This window comes from Marmota flaviventris, chromosome 2 (assembly GCF_047511675.1).
Source record: "Marmota flaviventris isolate mMarFla1 chromosome 2, mMarFla1.hap1, whole genome shotgun sequence".
NCBI lineage: Eukaryota > Metazoa > Chordata > Mammalia > Rodentia > Sciuridae > Marmota > Marmota flaviventris.
Window position 1 is genome coordinate 199,534,655 of NC_092499.1, and position 18,530 is coordinate 199,553,184.

The following is an 18,530-nucleotide window of genomic DNA, read 5'->3' on the forward strand; positions in this document are numbered from 1 at the left end:
GCCGTTGATTAAAGCACCAAACAACAGAATCCATTGCAGTTGGTTTAATATAAGGCCAGAGCATCTAAAGTCACAAAGACAGCAAATATGTCCCACATCACAGGGGTTGGAAGATCTCTTTCTGGAAGATGCCTGGGCCACCACCGCTCGCCATGGCTGACGCTCAGAGCTGGATGCCATCTGGGGAAGAGGTGACCATAAGGTTAGGGCTGGGGCCTGCAGGCAAACCCCTGGCCCTGTAGTGTCCTGTCAGGGGACATGCTCACTCACTCATCCACTGCACAAATACACAGGGACTGTCTCCTCTGTGCCTGGGACTGTGCTGGGAACCGAGGGATCAAGAACACAGAGGCACACGGTTCTTATCGGGTGCTTAGAACCTACTGGACACGGCAGCATCGGAACAGTGAGCCCCTGGGGAGAGGAAAGGGGTTCTGCGCCAAGGATCCTGAACAGATCCTTGCACCTGACAGGTCGAGGCCACCCCAGAAATGAGCCACGCAGGTGCTCGCCCATCAGGGGACCCACAAGAAGGGAGCAATCCTCCAAGCCGGGGTAGGGAAGGCGCAGAGCCACTGAGCAGGGACAGGGGAGCAGGTGAGGTGGTGGGGATTCTGTCGAGGCACTTCTGGCAGTGACCTTCTGCCCAGCTGACCGAGGAGGACGTGCCAGTCTGTGGTTCACAGGCAGGTCGCCTCTTCCTCCTCCAAGGGCAGGAGAGCCCCGGAGGCTGAGAGTCGCTGAGCAGGTGTGGGGCGTATGGGGTCCCCCACCCACCTCCTTCCCCAGACCCCCCCTTCGGCCCATCGCGAGCCTCACCAGCGCTGTGGCCATGTCCCCCACAGACCCGCATGCACTCCTCCTCCTTCAGGAAGGAGTTCTTCTTCCTCCTGCAGCCACCGTACACAAAGGTCTCGCAGTGTCCCGAGTTGGCATTGTAGAAGAACATCCTCATCGAGGCCCTGCAGGGGCCCGTGTAGGGAGGCTCCAGGCAGAAGGCCGGCGGCACATCTGCAGGAACAGAGAAGGCCCTCGGTCAGCTAGGAAGGATGGTCACACAGCAACAGGCACACAGCAAGTGACAGAAACCTGGCAAGTCCAGCAACAGGGATGGGGGAAGGGTAGAAATGCGATAACCTGCTTCCTGGGACATTATTATTGATCCTGTTGGGTATGGCAATGAGATGGTGATAATGTAAAATAAACCATACGTCCTCAGGGAAGCATTTGCTGATTAATTTGAATGATGCCTGAGCTGGGCGCAGTGGCGCATGCCTGTAAATCCAGCAGCCTGGAGGATTGAGTCAAAGCCAGCCTTGGCAACTTAGCAAGACCCTAAACAACTCAGTGAGACCCTGTCTCTAAATAAAAAAAAAACAAAAAAACATATTTTTTAAAAGGGCTGGGGATGTGGCTCAGTGGTTAAGCATCCCTGGGTTCAATCCCTGATACCTGCCCCCACAAAAAACCCTGAGATTTTATTTTTAAAAACTCCAGAAAATATAGGAAAAAAAGGAGAATATATATATTAACAGTATTCTTTGTATGTCAATTATTTGAGCTGAATAATGGGTTCATAAAGGTTTATCATACTATTCTCTTTACTTTTGCTCATGTTTGCTTCATTTGAAAAGTTTTAGCCAGGCGCAGTGATGCACACTTATAATCCCATCAGCTCCAGAAGCTGAGGCAGGAGGACTGCAAGTTCAAAGCCAGCCTCAGCAAAAGTGAGGCTCTAAGCAATTCAGCGAGACCCTGTCTCTAAATAAAATACAAAATAGGGCTGGGGGTGTGGCTCAGTGGTTGAGTGCCCCTGAGTTCAATCCCCAGTACACAAATAAAATTAAAAGTTTTAAAAGAGCCCGGTGCAGTAGTGCATGCCTGTAATCCCAGAAGCCCAGGAGGCTGAGGCAGGAGGATCACAAATTTAAAGTCAGCCTCAGCAACTCAGTGAGGGTCCTAAGCAACTTAGCGAGACCCTATCTCTAAATAAAATATTAAAAAGGGCTAGGGATGTAACTCAGTGGTTAAGCACCCCTGGGTTCAGTTCCTGGTACCAAAAACTAAAATCAAAAGGGCTGGGGATGTGGCTCAGTAGTACAGCACTCTTGGAATCAATCCCCAGTTTAAAAAAAAAAAAAAATTCTTTATATCTTACTCTCTTCCACTATTATAATGAGTATATATTTTTTTATAATTCAAAAAGTAAATATTACAAAATATATTACAAGCTTTGTAAACTAATAAATAAATAATATTCTGGAAGACTATTTGACAGTGGAAAATGGTTGCAGTGTACTTTGGACTAAGAAAAACACTGTATCTGGTGACATCCTGTGTTGGGGAGGAGTAGAGCCCACGCTGAGTGTGGCAGTCAACCCTTTTAGCAGCAAACTTCACTTTTAAATGAGCTTTGACCACAAGAAAGTTGTCTGGAGGTCCCTGGATGTGGGCTCCAGAGCCCCTTCCTCAGCATTCTCACTAGCCCCCGCCCCCATTTGTCCCTCCCCTTCCCTTCTGGGTACACCGTAGGGCTTGGAAGCAACATGGGAACCCCCAGACTACATGTTCTCTAAGGTGCCACTCAATGGCTGCGTGACCCCAGGTAATAAGTTAACCGTCCTGAGCCAGCGGTCCCGGACACCAGTTGAGTTCCTGGGGCTGATCATACTATCCACCAACCGGCTAGACAACCTGGGGCCCCACAACCCATCTCAGTTTTGACAATTCTCTAGAACAGTTCACAGAACTCAGGAAGGCCCTTTGTTTACTGTCACAGTTTATTATAAAAGACACAACTCGGGGACAGCCCAAATGAAGAGATCTGTGGGGGGTGAGGCCTTCCATGCCCTGCCAGGGCGCACCTCCCGCATAGCGCATGGATGTGTTCACCAACCTGGAAGCTCCCCAAATCCATCCTTTAGGGGTTTATTCATCATTACTGCAGCATGATGGATTTGATCATCAGCCCTTGGTGACTGCACTCAATCTGGGAGCCCCCTCGCCTCCCTGGAAATCAGGGGTAGGGCTGAAACTTCAGGCTCTCTGATCACCAAGTTGGTCTGGAACTCCGCGGGGGAGGAGGGCCTCCCTTCAGTCACACAGTGGCATACAGGACAGTAAATGCCAAGAGTTCCAGGGGCACATGCCAGGAACTGGGAACTGAAACTAAATATTTACTCTTCTATACCACAGGGAGTTTCAGGGAAGGGGCCGAGGCCAGGGAGGGTAAAGACCAGGAACAGACAATTTCTCAGAGAGGGGTCCAGGATCTGATAAGCATTTAAACTGGGGATTGAACCTAGGGGTGCTTTACCACTGAGCTATATCCACAGCCCTTTCTTTTTGAATCAGGGTCTCTGTATGTTGCTGAGGGTCTTACTAAATTGTTGAGACTGGACTTGATCTTGCAATTCTCCTGCCTCAGCTCCTCAGTCGCTGAGATTACAGGCGTGTGCCACCGTGCCCAGCAGCCCTGGTAAACTTTTTAGAGTCATGATGCTAAAGCCCTGGAGTTAAAGCCCATTAGTCCTACATTTTCAGTTCTACAAACGTTTGAACACAAATGCATCAACATAGGATGGAACCCCGCACAGTGGTGCACACCTGGAATCCCACCGACTGTGGAGCTGAGGTGAGAGGTTCAAGACCAGCCTCAGCACTTTAGTGAGACTCTGTCTCAAAATTTAAAAAGTAAAAAAGGGCTGAGGAAGTAGCTCAGTGGTAAAGCACCCCTGGGTTCAATACCTGGTATTGAATGGGGGGGAATTTATATTTTTTTTTCTTTAGTATTTTTTTAATTGTAGTTGACATAATACCCTTATTTTATTTATTTATTTTTATGTGGTGCTGAGGATCGAACCCAGGGCTTTGCACATGCAAGGCGAGTACTCTACCGCTGAGCCACAACCCCAGCCCTATATATGGATTTTTTTATCTTTTTTTTTTTTTTTTGTGGTGGGGGGTATGAGAGATTGAATCCAGGGGTGCTTAACCACTGAACTATATCCCTGGCCCTTGTTACTTTTTTATTTTGAGACAGGGTCTCAGTAAAGTGCTAAGGCTGGCTTTGAACCTATGATCCTCCTGTTTTAGCCTCCAGAGCAACTGGGATTCCAGGCTTGGACCACCCACCCCTAGCTACATTACTGTATGTTATCCCAGTGAATACAAAGAACCAGGCGCTGTTACACACTCATAATCCCAGCAACTCAAGAGGCTGAGGCAGGAGGATCGAAAGTTTCAGGCCAGCCTCAGCAATTTAGCTAGACCCTAAGCAATTTAGCAGGCCCTATCTCAAAATAAAAAATAAAAAGGACTGGGGATGTGGCTCAGTGGTAAAGCATCCCTGGGTTCTATCCTAGATATCAAAAATAAAACAAAAACAAACAACAAAAATAAATACAACTAAATCCTTGAAATCAAGCTGAAAACCTAGAGAACACTTTCCTGAATACATCTTATGTATTCCATGTCCACTATGTACGTACTAGTTTGTTCCTTTGAACATCTACAAGTAACTTTTGCAGCAAAATCTATGTCATTTTCACATGGATTTAAAAGTATTTTCAAAACTCTAATAATTCACCTATTACTTTTCTCCAAAGAATGGCCTGGCTGGGTACGGTGGTGCACACTTTAATTCCAATGGCTCCAGAGGCTGAGGCAGGAGGATTGCAAACTCAAAGCCAGCCTCAGCAACTTAGCAAGGCCCTAAGCAACTCAGCAAGACTCTGTCCCTAAATAAAATATTTTAAAAGGCTGGGAATGTGGCTCAGTGGTTAAGTGCCCCTTGTTGAATCCCCAGTACAAAAAGGAAAAAAAAAAAAAAACAAAGAATAGTCCTCTAAGAACATAATAATTATTTCAGAGTTACCATAAGTGGTATATCTGTTGCTCAATTTGTTTTTATAGGTATTCCACATCTGGGACAAAATGGGTTTAAAACGTCCTAATTCCCCAAGAACAATCCAGAGAGATCTGACTCCACACACACACACACACACACACACACACACACACCCTGCTCCTTCAGGCTCTCCTACGGACCTCCTAGGAGAGGTGAGCCAGGACTTACCTTGGGAACGGGTGCCCACCACCAAGATGGCCAGGAGGACCAGGAGAGCCGCAGAGAGACAGAGCCGGTTCATCTTCCTGAGGAGGAGGAGGGAGGCTGCTGTGGGACCCTTGGGACTGGCAGCTTTTCATACCCAAGCTGAGGGGTGGGAACTCATGTGATGGGAGGAGAGCAGAAGGGGGAGGAGCTGGGGTCCCACCCACCCATTGCCTTATCTCCCACCTGCCCAGCATTCCTGCCTCGCCTGCTTCCCCAAAAGGCTCGACAATCATGCTTTGCACACAGTACCAGGGTGAGTCGCCTGGCATTTCCTTCAAGTGCAACCTCTGGGCTAGGCCTGAGCTGCTACCCTCCCCACATGTGCCTCAGAAACCACAGTTTCCTCTCCTATGAAATCAGCTGCTGATGGGGGGGGGGGGGCTGGGGGGAGGGCTGGGGCTGGGGCTCAGCAGCAGAGCGCTTGCCTATCGTGTGCAAGGCCCTGGGTTCGACCCTCAGCACCACATAAAAATGAATAAATAAAACAAAGGTATTGTGTCCAACTACAACTAAAAAAAGAAAGAAAGAAAGAAAGAAAGAAAGAAAGAAAGAAAGAAAGAAAGAAAGAAAGAAAGAAAAGAAAAGAAAGAATCAGCTGCTGGGCAGTACTTTGAGGAGCAAGAGACCAGAGGTGGGCAAAGGAGTGGACAGAGAGAAGGTGGCTTTCCAGGCAGCAACTCTGAAGGCTGAGGTGGGAGGATTGCAAGTTTCAGGCCAGCCTCAGCAATTTAGTGAGGCCCGAAGCAACTTAGTGAGACCCCCATCTCAAAATAAAAAGGGCTGGGGATGTAGCTCAATGGTAACGTGTCCCTGGTTCAATCCCCAGTACACATCATCCCCCTCAGAAAGAGAGAAGGTGCCTTTCCCACATTCTGGAAAACTGCAGGACCCTGGAGGAACCTGGGGAAAGTGGAAGAGGAGGCAAGATCAGGAAGAGATGGGTCACAAAGGAACCCCAGAATCTCTCTCTCCCACTGAAACGCCCCTCTGCCTGAACCTTTACCCTGCTTCTTTGAAACCTCAGTGCAAGTCACTCGACTTCTTTTGCAACAATGAAGGAGGTAGCCCCTACCTCCTCAGGGAATTAAGCAACTGTGTAGATTTCACTGTACCTGGATTGCACACCTGTGCTGCGCCCAAGTTAAATGGTCATTACAATGTTACTCCCACCCAGCTACCTTCAAGATCCTTCGGGTCTCCATCTGAATCACCCAGACCCACTGATTAATCCCCAACACTCTTGGAAGAGAAATGCCTTAATTCCTAGCTTATGCTAGAAAAAAAGTATCACGCAGGGGCCTGCCCGGGTTGAAGAGCACATGTTTCATTCACAGTAAAGTGGACCTGGGTTTGGCAAATGACTGTCTGGGGGCCTCCATTCCCTCGTACGTAAAACGAGGTTGCTTTCAAAATCAACACCTATTTCTTAGGAAAGTTATGACGAGTATTTGAGACTAAGGAATGGAGAATGCTCTGGGTAGTCCAAGCTCCGTAATTCACATTTCACCATGACTTACACCAGTTCCCAGCAGGAAAGCCTGGGCCTGACTCAGATCTGATAGAGGGATCCCCCTTTTCTCTCCAGGGTAGATGTACGCCCAGGAAGAGGTGGGGGGTAGTTGGAAGCCAGACCCCACAACGGCCCCCAGAGCTGAGACGCACCATCCTTTTCTGCCTACTACTCCCATCAGCCAGTGAATCAGCCACAGGGAACCGGCAGGGGGTTCTCCGGACACAGATGGGGGACCTCAGGGAAGAGGCGCGGCCAGCGCAAGCCCACACTGGCGGAACGCCCGGCGCCACAGGGGAGTGTCCAGCTCCAGTTTGAGAAGCTGCCCACGGTGCCGTCCGACGGCGGGGGGGACCCCACCTGGAATTGCATCGCGCTCCTAGGCTGGGGCCTGGCCTGACCTTGGAGATCCGGGAGAGTCTGCTCACTGAGCCCCTGGGGTCCGGACCTCCTGCGGCTCCAAGGGAGCCATAAACTGGAAGCCCCTTCCCCCAGCCCCAAGTGCTGGTGGCTGGGCCGCATTCCCAGCTGGAGGGCGTGCGGTGCTGAGCACGTGTTCCAAGAGCTGTTACTCGTCCCACCGAAGGTCCCTTCCCCAAGGGCGGGGATGGGGACACGTGGAATAGTTTGAAGAGCCCCTGAACCTGCCCCCCCCCCCCCGTTGCCTTCTCGAGCCCGTTTCTATTCTTTGCAATGGAAAGGAAACCGTGATTAACAGGGAAATCACTGCGCCTGCATGGGGCCGGGTGCGGAATGGAAAGATTCTGAAGATACGATAAGGAACGCGGCATTCCAGGACCCGAGTCTGCAAAGATCTCTTCGTCTGCATTCTTTTAAAATTGGCTTGAGGGCTGGGGCTGGGACTGGGTGGTACAGCACTTGCCAAGCACGTGTGAGGCACCGAGTTCACCTCTCAGCACCGCATATAAATAAATGAATGAAATAAAGGTCCATCAACAACTAAATATATATACAACTATGTGTGTGTGTGTGTGTGTGTGTGTGTGTGTGTATTTTTATTGGCTTGATGACAGGGGCCGCGGCTCTCGCCTGTAATTCCAGCGACTCCGAAGGCTGAGACAGAAGGATGTCCAGATCAGCCTCAGCAATTTAGCGAGGCCCTAAACAACTTAGCAAGATCTTGTCTCAAAATAAAAACTAAAAAGGGCTGGGGATGTGACTCAGTGGTTAAGTGCCCCTGGGTTTAATCCCTGGTACCTCAGAAAACTGTACCCATGCTGGACTGGGGTGTAGTGTCTGTAATCCCAGCCCCTTGGGCTACTGAGGCAGGAGGATCGCAAGTTGAAGGCCAGCTTGAGAGATTCACAGAGAAGCTGTCTCAAAAAATAAAAAGTAAAAAGGCCTGAGGATGTCACTTAATTATAGAGTGCCACTGGGTTCAGTCCCTAGAGGTGCGCAGGCATAAGCACAGACACACACACACACACACACACACACACATAGTAAAAGAAAAAAAGAAAGAAAAGAAAGCAGTTTCCATTGTATGATTTCATTTGCTCAAAATCATTTAAAATGACAGACATTTAAAAGAAGAAAACTGTTCCTCTGTGAGTCTGAGGTGAAAGTCCAATTAATGGGGTACTCTTAGGGCGCTGGTGACAGTCTGCAAAATTCATTGAGTTACACATTTATGCATACTCTGCCACACACGTGTGACATTCTACTTCAATAAGCACAGGGAGAAGGAAGCCAAATTAACCATGTCTCCTGTGGGATCTGATGATTCTTCTCTTTTCTTATTTTCCTTTAGTGCTAGGGAAGGAACCCAGGGGCACTGTGTCATGAGTTGTAATTCTAGTCCCCTTTTAATTTTTTTTATGTTTTGAGACAGGATCTCTATAAATTATCCAGGCTCAAACTTGTGATTCTCCTGCCTCCGCCCCCAAGGTGGCTGGGATTACAGGCATGTGCCACTTGCACTGGGCCGAATTCTTCTTAAAATGTGTGAAAGTATCAAATTAGTCACTGTGTCAACCACCAACAAGATGGCACTGGGAGACCAGGGGCTGGAGCTGACACTGCTGCCTGGGATGGGAACTATGCGGGGAATCCCTCCCAGTTGCAGGAGTCCAGGTGAGGCCCTGGCAGGATTCCAGATAAGCCTCTTGCCCAGGGACACTGGCCTGACACCTGCTGCCTCTGGCAAGTGAGTTCACCCCCATTCCTGCAGCAAAGCCCCTGTGATCAAGGTAGCTTTATCTTTTCTAAAACTTTATCTTCTTCTTCCTTATCTATCTTGTGGTGCTGGGGATGGAGCCCAGGGCCTCACGCCTGCTCCATGCTCACACGGGGCTCACGCTGGGCTCCATGCTCAGCCCCGACAGCTCAGTCTTGCACAGACTTCTCCAGGTGCCACAGAGACCCTGCAGGTCCCTGGTGGCAGCCCCCTGCTGTTCCTCAGGAAACAAACTCTTGGCTTTGGAGGGGCCTCCCTGTCATCATTTCAGGTTGACATGTGACACTGGTGCTCCTTTCACCTGGTACCCTGGTGCACCTGGCTTCCTCTCCACTTGAGGCCACGCTGGCCCTCTGGCGGTGGCTGGTGTCACCTCTCCCCTGCTGACCAGCTCTGGACACAAGGCAGCTTCCTCCACCCCTGGGACCTGTCCCCTCTCAGAGCTGTCCCCCTCCTGGCCCTCTCCCCTCCACCTTCCTGCCTGCTGATGCTGCCAGCTTAAAGGTCACCTCCTCTAAGGCTGCACCTGAGCCCCAATCTAAGTTGTAACCCCGTGAGTCCTCTCCGAGGGTCTTCTTTTTATCTTTTAAATGCCATGATTTGTATTTACACGAGGGTCAGGCATTGTTATTTGATGAATGACCTCCCCAGCTGGACTCCAAATCCCACAGAGCTGGGGCTGTATCTGGCTCATTTAGGATTCTACCCCTGGCATCTACCATAGCATCTAACAAAACTAATACTTGTGTGTGCCTTTGTTAGTAAAGAGTACTTTGGGAGGAAGCTAGTCAGCAAATGGACAAGCAAAAAAGATATGTTGGAGGAAAGGAAGATAAAATATTTGAATTGTTATATTAGTCTAGTAAAATCATGGCATTTTTTTCTCTTTATTATAGCATATTTAATCCCTTAAATCAGGCATGGTAGTGTCCACCCGTAATCCTAGTCACTCCAGAGGCTGAAGCAGGAGGACCACAATTTTGAGGCCAGCCTCCACAGCTCCACAGTTTGAAGAGCAATTCAGTGAGACTCTGTCTCAAAATAAAATATAGGAAGGGCTGGGAAATAGGTCAATGGTAAGGTAAAGCATCCTGTATTCAATCCCTGGTACCAAATAAATAAATAAATAAATAAATAAATAAATAAAATAAAAGGCATAGCAGCAGGCAGACCCAGTACCCCCGAGACACAGGACGCTGAGGCAGGAGGATCCCAAGTCTGGACAACTTAGTGAGACCCTGCCCTAAAACAAAAAGAGGCTAGGGCTGGGGTTGTGCTCAGCATTAGAGCTCTACTCTAGCATGTGCAAGGCCCTGGGTTCGATCCTCAGCACCACATAAAAATAAGTAAATAAAATAAAGGATCCTGTCCAACGACTTCTAAAAAATTTAAAAAATAATTTTTTTTTAAAAAGAGGCTAAAGGGGCTGGGGCTGGGGCTGGGACTCAGAGGAAAAGTGTCGCCTAGCATGCGTGAGGCCCTGGGTTCGATCCTCAGCACCACGCAAAAACTAAATAAAGGTGTTGTGTCCACCTACAACTAAGGAATAAATGTTTAAAAAGTAGCTCAGTTGTCCAGTGACCCTGGGTTTCATCCCCAGCACACACACACACACACACACACACACACACACGCATGGGGTTGGAGGTCAGAAGATAGAAGATTCCAATGCCGCAGGAGACAGGTCAATTTCCCCGCTGCCCCCATATTTACTGACACATAATATAATATGTATTCAGAAGAGTGTGCATAAATCTATATCTCAGTGACTCTGCAGACCATCAGCAGCACCCCAAGAGCACCCCTTCACTGGACACTCACTCCAGACACCCAGAGGAACAGTTCTCTTCTTCCAGGTATCTGCCTCTTTATATGCTTTTTGAGTAAATAAGACCATACAGTGGGGACTGCTTTCTTTTCTTTACTGTTTTTTCTTCTACTGTTCCTGTGTGTGTGCGTGTATGTGTGTGTGTGTGTGTGTGTGTGTGTGTGGCCTTGGGCATTGAACTCAATGGTATTCTATCACTGAGCTACAGCCACAGCCGTTTTTATTTTTTATTTTGAGACAGGGTCTCACTAAGTTGCTGAGGCCAACCTTGAACTTGTGATCCTCTTACCTCAGCCTCCTGAGACATTGGGATTATAGGCCTGAGACACTGGGCCCAGCTAAGATTTTTCAAATGAAAGCTCAACTTTATATAGTACAAATTTGTTTTAAATGTTTTTCATTTTTTTAAAAATCATAAACGATTAAACAAGCTAAAATAAAAAATAAAGAACGAGATCCATGGTCTTACTACACTAATACCATAACTTTTAATAATTTATATTTCCTTCCTTTAACATAGCGCTACATTTTTTTTTTTTTTTTTTTGGTCCCTATGTTGGAATCCTTCCCACCAAAGTATTTTTTACTAATTAAGACAAACCACAGGTATTGTTTTTGTTCGATGCTGTGGTAGGCACTGGGATAGGATCCTGAATGAGCTCTGTGGGATTTGGAGTCCAGCTGGGGAGGTCATTCATCAAACAACAATGCCTGACCCTCATGTAAATACAAATCATGGCATTTAAAAGATAAAAAGAAGACCCTCGGAGAGGACTCATGGGGTTACAACTTAGATTGGGGCTCAGGTGCAGCCTGAGAGGAGGTGACCTTTAAGCTGGCAGCATCAGCAGGCAGGAAGGTGGAGGGGAGAGGGCCAGGAGGGGGACAGCTCTGAGAGGGGACAGGTCCCAGGGGTGGAGGAAGCTGCCTTGTGTCCAGAGCTGGTCAGCAGGGGAGAGGTGACACCAGCCACCGCCAGAGGGCCAGCGTGGCCTCAAGTGGAGAGGAAGCCAGGTGAAAGGAGCACCAGTGTCACATGTCAACCTGAAATGATGACAGGGAGGCCCCTCCAAAGCCAAGAGTTTGTTTCCTGAGGAACAGCAGGGGGCTGCCACCAGGGACCTGCAGGGTCTCTGTGGCACCTGGGGAAGTCTGTTCAAGACTGAGCTGTCGGGGCTGAGCATGGAGCCCAGCGTGAGCCCCGTGTGAGCATGGAGCAGGCGTGAGGCCCTGGGCTCCATCCCCAGCACCACAAGATAGATAAGGAAGAAGAAGATGAAGTGTTAGAAAAGATGAAGCTACCTTGATCACAGGGGTCCTGCCCTAGCGGGGTCCAGGGAGTCCTGAAGGACGAGTGGCGTCGATGAGACAGGAGCCGTTCCTCCTAAAGCTCTCAGGCAGCTTGCTCTGGGTCACCTTTTATTGCCATTGTTATCATCGTGGATTCAGAATACGTCACTGATCGCAGGATTTCAGAACTTTGCCAAGACGTGACATTCCCTTAACCATCATTAGGGGCATAGAAAAGTGTAACATCAATTTACATTTATCCAGGATGTAACCTTTTTCAGATTTTCCCAAGATGTAGTATTTTCCCCAAGATATATTATTTTCTTATTAACTAATGCCAAACTACGTAACCAGACTCAAAGTCTCCTAGCCTATCATTAACCTTGAAGTTTAAAGTACACCTGCACTTTATTTTTAATGTAAAATTTCCATCTAAAAAAGTCCCCTTGGTTTGATCCTCAGCACCACATAAATGTAAAATAAAGATATCATGTCCACCTAAAACTTAAGAATAAATATTAAAAAAAAAATTTAAAAAAATTAAAAAATAAAAAAGTTCCCTTAAGTCTTATACTTAAAATAGCCTAAAGTTTATAAACCATTCTTGAAGCATATCAGAAATCCATTACAACTAAAAACTTAAGAATTCTAAGCCCAAGAATCTAAATAGAATAATATTTGTAACATTATTCTAAAAATGTGTCTTATAGAGCAACTTTAATTAATTCGTACATTTATTCTCATAAAACTGGTTGAGCTGCTCTCTCAAAGAGGTTCTTTGTTTCTTAGTCAAGTGCACTCGTTCTTATATCTTTGTTATCTCTCTCAGTAAAAAGTAATTTCTAAACATCAGTCCACTACCGCCGATATCAACTATGCTCATCATAAATCCTTATGCGAAGTAAAAGAGGGTTTAAGGAAAAGAGGAGAATGTATCCTTATATGTCTTAACTTTCCTAAGTGTCTAACATAACTTTCCTCAATTGAGGATGAAACTACATAAGGTGGGCTTTGTGAATAAGCATGATGATTAGGCTTTCTAAGAGGCTGGAGCTATGGGCCTGGGTTCTTGGTTGAGATAATCAATGTGGTGCCTGAAATTCTCATGACCTTTCGGCGGAGAATGATTGTTGTCCATTATCAGTTTTGTCCTCAATGTGCTGAGATAGAGGAGCAGCCTTCTACTTTGTCCTTGATATGCTGAGGGGTAGTGGAACAGCTTTCAAGGCATGACCTACCTGTTGTGTCCTAGCCCTCTGAAGTTTAGTCTGCTGTGGCATTTAGCATACTCACGCCTCCTGCCAGGAACATGAGCATGAAAATGAAAAGTCCCAGTTACATAAAAAAGGGTCTCATGGTTTCGGTTACCCACCAACCAGCGCGGCTTTGCCAGGGTTTATCCTCACTGAGACCCTGTCAAGACAGTGGGAGGGGGATCCCTTCACCACTGATCACAGGGGCTTTGCTGCAGGAAAGGGGGTGAACTCACTTGCCAGAGGCAGCAGGTGTCAGGCCAGTGTCCCTGGGCAAGAGGCTTATCTGGAATCCTGCCAGGGCCTCTCCTGGACTCCTGCAACTGGGAGGGATTCCCCGCATAGTTCCCATCCCAGGCAGCAGTGTCAGCTCCAGCCCCTGGTCTCCCAGCGCCATCTTGTTGGAGGTTGACACGGTGACTCTAATTTGGTGGAGGCCAGCCTCAGATTTGATGAGACTCTGTCTCAAAATTAAAAAATGAAGAGGGCTGGAAATGAGGTTTAGTTGTACAGCACCCTTGGTTTCAATCCCCAGAAACAACAACCAAAAAAGAAAAAGAAAGAAAGAAAGGAAAAAATAAAAGAAAAGAAAGAAAGAAAGAAGAGGAAGGAAGAGGACAAGGAGGAGGAGAAAAAGAATAGGAAGAAAATGAAGGAGAAGGAGGAGAAAGGGCCAGGCGAGGGGAGGAAGAGATTTAGGGTTAGTCAAAAAGCGATTCTTTGGTTCCTCGTGGCGTCATCTGAAGGTGGCCGGTGGTCACCAGGTGGTGACTGGGCTGGCTGGAGTGCCCAGGATGGCTCTTCTCCCATGTCTCGGGCCTTGGCAGATGGCTAAAGGCTGAACTCAGCTAGAAAGTTTGGCCAGAGTGTCTCATGAGGTGTCCTTTCCATACAGAGGTCTCAGACTTCTCACAAGGTGACCAGCCTTCCCCAGAGCAAGCACCTGTGGAAGTCTCAGAAATCCCAGCACCTCTTCCAGTGCATTCTGTTGATGGTGATGCCGTCAGCAGGCCAGCCAGATTCAAGGGGAGGGGAATGACTGCAACTCTCAGTGGGATGAATGTCAAAGAGTTTGTAATTTTTAAAAAATTTGCAGAATTTTATTCTAGGTTTATATGTGCGCGTGTGTGCGTGTGCATGTGTGTGTGTGTGATGCTGGGAATAGAACCCAGGACCTTGTACATGCTAAGCAAGAACTCTGTCACCAGGGCTGGGGTTGTGTCTCAGTGGTAGAGCTCTTGACTGGCAGGTGTGGGACACTGGGTTCAATTCTCAGTACCACAAAAAAATAAATTAAAAAAAAAATAAAGGTCCATTGACAACTAAAATAATAATAATGATTTAAAAAAGAACTGCCCTACTGAGCTACATCCCTAGCCCATGCAGACATATTTTTAAATTGCAACAGATTAAAGTTTTCTTACATACAAAATACAATCACTCCTTCCAAGAGTTCCGTTAAGTCCAGATGCAGACAGGCTCGTTGGGTTCTGCTGCGTGACAGAGGCCCTGTCCACCCGAAGACCTTTGACCTAAAGACACATGCTGTCTGCCTCTGCCTCACATGCGTCCAGCTTTCAATGTTGGGATAGGCACAGGAGTCCGCTATAGAGGCTCCTATTTACACAGGAAATGAGAAGCTCAGAGCCATCACTGAGCCATGGCAATTTCTTTTTCTTTTCTTCTCCCCCACCAACCCCCCCCCGCCCAATTGAACCCAGGGACACTTTACCACTGAACTGCATCCTAGCCCCTTTCTATTCTTTTTATTTTTTATTTTGAGACAGGGTGCTCTCTAAATCGCTGAGGCTGGTCTTGAACTTGAGTCCTCCTGCCTCAACCTCCCGAGTCACTGGGATTACAGGAGCGCTCCCCCGCACCCAGCCTAGCGGTGGCAACTCTGAAGTCAAATCTTGCACCTGTGGTCAGGGTTCCATCCTGCTGCTTGGGCTCTTGGCTCAGCCCTGATTCCTTTTGCATGAGAAATGTCTCCTGCTGCGATGGAGTGGCCTTCTTATTCTGCTTCTGCCCATTATTTACTGGGGCTCGGGTGGGGGGTATCCAAAGGCCTCTCTTCATTTTATACAGACTGTTCCTCTTAGTTCAAGATGACAGTACTTCCGTGAGTATAATTCTTCTAAAAGGTTATGAGTTTTCTATGAATCCCTTTGGGGTTTATTTCATTAAGCAAAAGCCAGAACCAAAAATCTCTTTGAGACAGGCCCTCTCAATTCGGGGCCCCTGTGCTTCACAGAGAAACACTTAAGATTATCAAAAGCCCTGCTGTTGAACAGAGAAAGGCCATAAAACATGCCCCTAAGATTTCTAGAAGAGGGAGAAAGCAGCGTCCGGGCTGCCGTGGGGTAGATGGGCCTTCCGGGGCGTTCCCTTCCTCCCTCCAGCCCACCTGTGCCGGGTACAGAGAAGAGAAGTGTGACAAGCAAGCGCCATGGGGCTCAGGATAAAGTAATGACAGATGGGCTGGGGCTGGGGCTGAGCGGCAGAGCGCTTGCCTAGCATACGTGAGGCCCTGGGTTGGATCTTTAGCACCCATAAAAATAAATAAATAAGGGGCTGGGGTTGTGGCTCAGTGATAGAGTGTTAGAGTCTGTAAACAAGTCAGGATGGCGCCTGGCATTTTGCCAGAGGGAGTGGTTTGAGAGGTAACGCCAGGGAGCCATTAAGTGTGGAGATTTCTTATTGGTTGACTGCTGTATCTAGTTTATGTTAATTAAGATAAGCTGTGTGGAATGTATAAATACCTCTGTTGTCCTACAATAAATGGCCCCCTCTCCTGCTGTATCAACGTACACAAGTTGTTTGTCACCCCCTGGTTATTTTGCTGCAGCCGGACTGCGGCAATAGAGCACTTGCCTACCAAGTGTGAGGCACTGGGTTCGATTCCTGGCACCACATTAAAAAAAAAATAGAGGTATTGTGTCCATCTACAACTAAAATCAATCAGATCAATAAATCAATAAAGAAAATAAAAGCATTCTGTCCACCTACAATTACCATTTTTTAAAATTATATGACAGCTCTCCCACGCAGTAAGGGGAACATAGAAGAGTATAGATTGACTTCGTTGGAATAAAGCAAACGCCAGGGCAGAGCTGCCCACACTGAGCAGGAACAAGGTGGGGGGAATCGTCGAGCTGTTAGCGCTCCTGGTTTCTGCGACTCAGTGTAGCTTGATCTCTTAAAATGGATCTGAATATTCATATTAAATAATAAACTCATTGTTTCAAAATAAAATAAATAAATCAATAGACAAAGCGCTGTTTTCCCTCCTGGGATGTTGAGGCAACTAGCAGGAGGCCCTGGGTGGACGCCAACAACAGCTGAGTGGAGAGCTATCGCGCTGTTCTGTTGGGGACCAGCTTGTCCTGCCCACTGTGGCGCTGGGCAAAGGTGCGACTCAGGCTGTCGAGGGGAGAAATAAAGACTGTCCACCACTTCTGCCCGCTCCAATGCTTCATTCACTCAAATCACTCACTACAACTTCACTCTATAGGTTCTTAATCAAGAAAAGGACAATCCTTAATGCTGGGCACTGCGATAGACATGATCAACCACAGCAAACAATTCTGGATTCATTCTAGGCACTGCAAACACACTTACTCATGACAGGCTAAGGACAGACATTCCCTCTGCGTGCTAAGCTCAAGTGTCTGATCAGAAGTCTGCAGCCTTAGGCTCTGAGTCCAGCAGGTGGCCACTCACTCAGACCGCGGTGATCAGGTCATGGTGATCAGGTCAGGAGCCAAGGCAGGCTTCTCCTGGGGTGGGGCTGACAGCCGGCTGAGGAGAGGGTCATAGGGAGAAGTCGTGGCTCTCACCAGGGTCAAGGTGTGGCCGCAGAGTTTGAGAGGAAGGTGCAGAGGATCAGCAAACGATGATGAGAGTTGGGATGTCAGTCCAGGTCCTCACCAGGCTCTCAGCGGGAGGGCTCAGTGGTGCTGGCTGAACACCTGTTCATCTGCTCCATCATCTATACAGAATTTTGGGCCTTCTGACCACCCTTTCAGTCCTTATCAGCTGCTACTGGACTGCTCAGTGGTGTCATTTGCCCTGGGGTTAAAGCATCCTCTGGTGGTCCCCACCCTGATTTTCCTGCCTCTTCTCCTGATCGCGGCAAGGACAGCAGAGACTTCATCTGAGCTGTCAGGGTGGGGAGAAGTGACTTTTTATGTCAGGGCTCTGCCTGATGATCTTATTGGAGGGCTCCACAGGCGTGCCTGGTGAGACCGCAGGTTTCAAAGTGGAGATTTTAAAATGGAGTTGCTTAGGCTAAGGCCCGAGGCCATCCTCATACCCACTCACTGTACATATGGGGAAACGGAGGCCTCAGAGGGTCACTTACCAGTCCAAGGCCTCTGGACTCAAGTCGGCCGTGACGAGGCTGAAGACAGGTATTCCAGAGGAGGACCAAGTCCTAGGGGACTCACTCAGCAGCCCCCGTGACCCCTCCAAGGTGCACAGTCCCCCAGACCAGAAGTCCAATTGCCCCAAGCTCACACTTGCCCAGATGCTTCCTCACCAAGAAATGAAAACCAAGTCACTCCCCAGCCCAGGGCAGCAGCAGACCGAGGAGTCCCAGCCTCCCAGCCTCCCATCCTCCCAGCCCCGTGGGGCACTGTGGGGCTCAGCAGCCAACTTGCTCCCTGCCCTGCCTCTGCCCTGCCTCTGCCCTGCCTCTGCCCAGTGGGCCTGGCAGTTTCAGAAAAGACCTCAAGGGTGCTGGGGTGGGGGTAGGAATTGGATCTGGATTCAAACCCCAGCCCCCAACTTATAGGTTTTAGGATTTTTGGAGAATCACCTCTCCGAGCCTCGGTTTTCTCCTTTGTGGAGTGAGGGCAGCAAAGCCCTCCCTTGGATTGTTGAGATAACGCAAAGTGTGCCAACATCTAGGCCAGCGCTTAGGGAGAAGAGGGTTCAGAAAAAAGTGCTACACCAGCTCATTAAAAGGCCACTTGACGGAAGTCCTTGTCCTTCCTTACCCTTGCAGCCAATCTCAGGAGAGCAGAAGCTATCCAGATGTCCCCTCTTGCCCCCTTCTGTCATGTGGCCCGCCAATGTGTCTCCAATGTCAACGCAGTGAGTAGGGGAGCACTGTGGCTCCAGTGGTTGGCAGGGTGGCCACCACAGAGAGGCTGGAGGGCCTGCGCTGGGGATTGACCAGGGAGGCTTCACCCGGAGCCACACCCCCGTTATCTTTTATGTTGGGACAGGGTCTCACTAAGCTGCTCAGCTGGCTTTGAACTTGGGATCCCCCTGCCTCAGCCTCCCGGTCACTGGGATGGGCACCTGGCTATTGATCAACAGGACTCCCCATA

The 18,530-nt window shown here is 48.4% G+C and overlaps 1 protein-coding gene across 1 annotated transcript; it reads right to left on the reverse strand.

The window, feature by feature from the left end:
• Window positions 1–29: 29 nt before the first annotated feature.
• On the reverse strand, window positions 30–17,719 carry LOC114107010 (serum basic protease inhibitor-like). Its single transcript, XM_071607385.1, has 4 exons — window positions 17,558–17,719; window positions 5,078–5,154; window positions 820–1,011; window positions 30–180 (listed from the first exon to the last, which is right to left on the reverse strand). The coding sequence occupies exons 2-4, from the start codon at window positions 5,148–5,150 to the stop codon at window positions 164–166; spliced, it is 282 nt and encodes a 93-aa protein (XP_071463486.1). The 5' UTR covers window positions 5,151–5,154; window positions 17,558–17,719; the 3' UTR covers window positions 30–163.
• Between the last annotated feature and the right edge of the window lie 811 nt (window positions 17,720–18,530).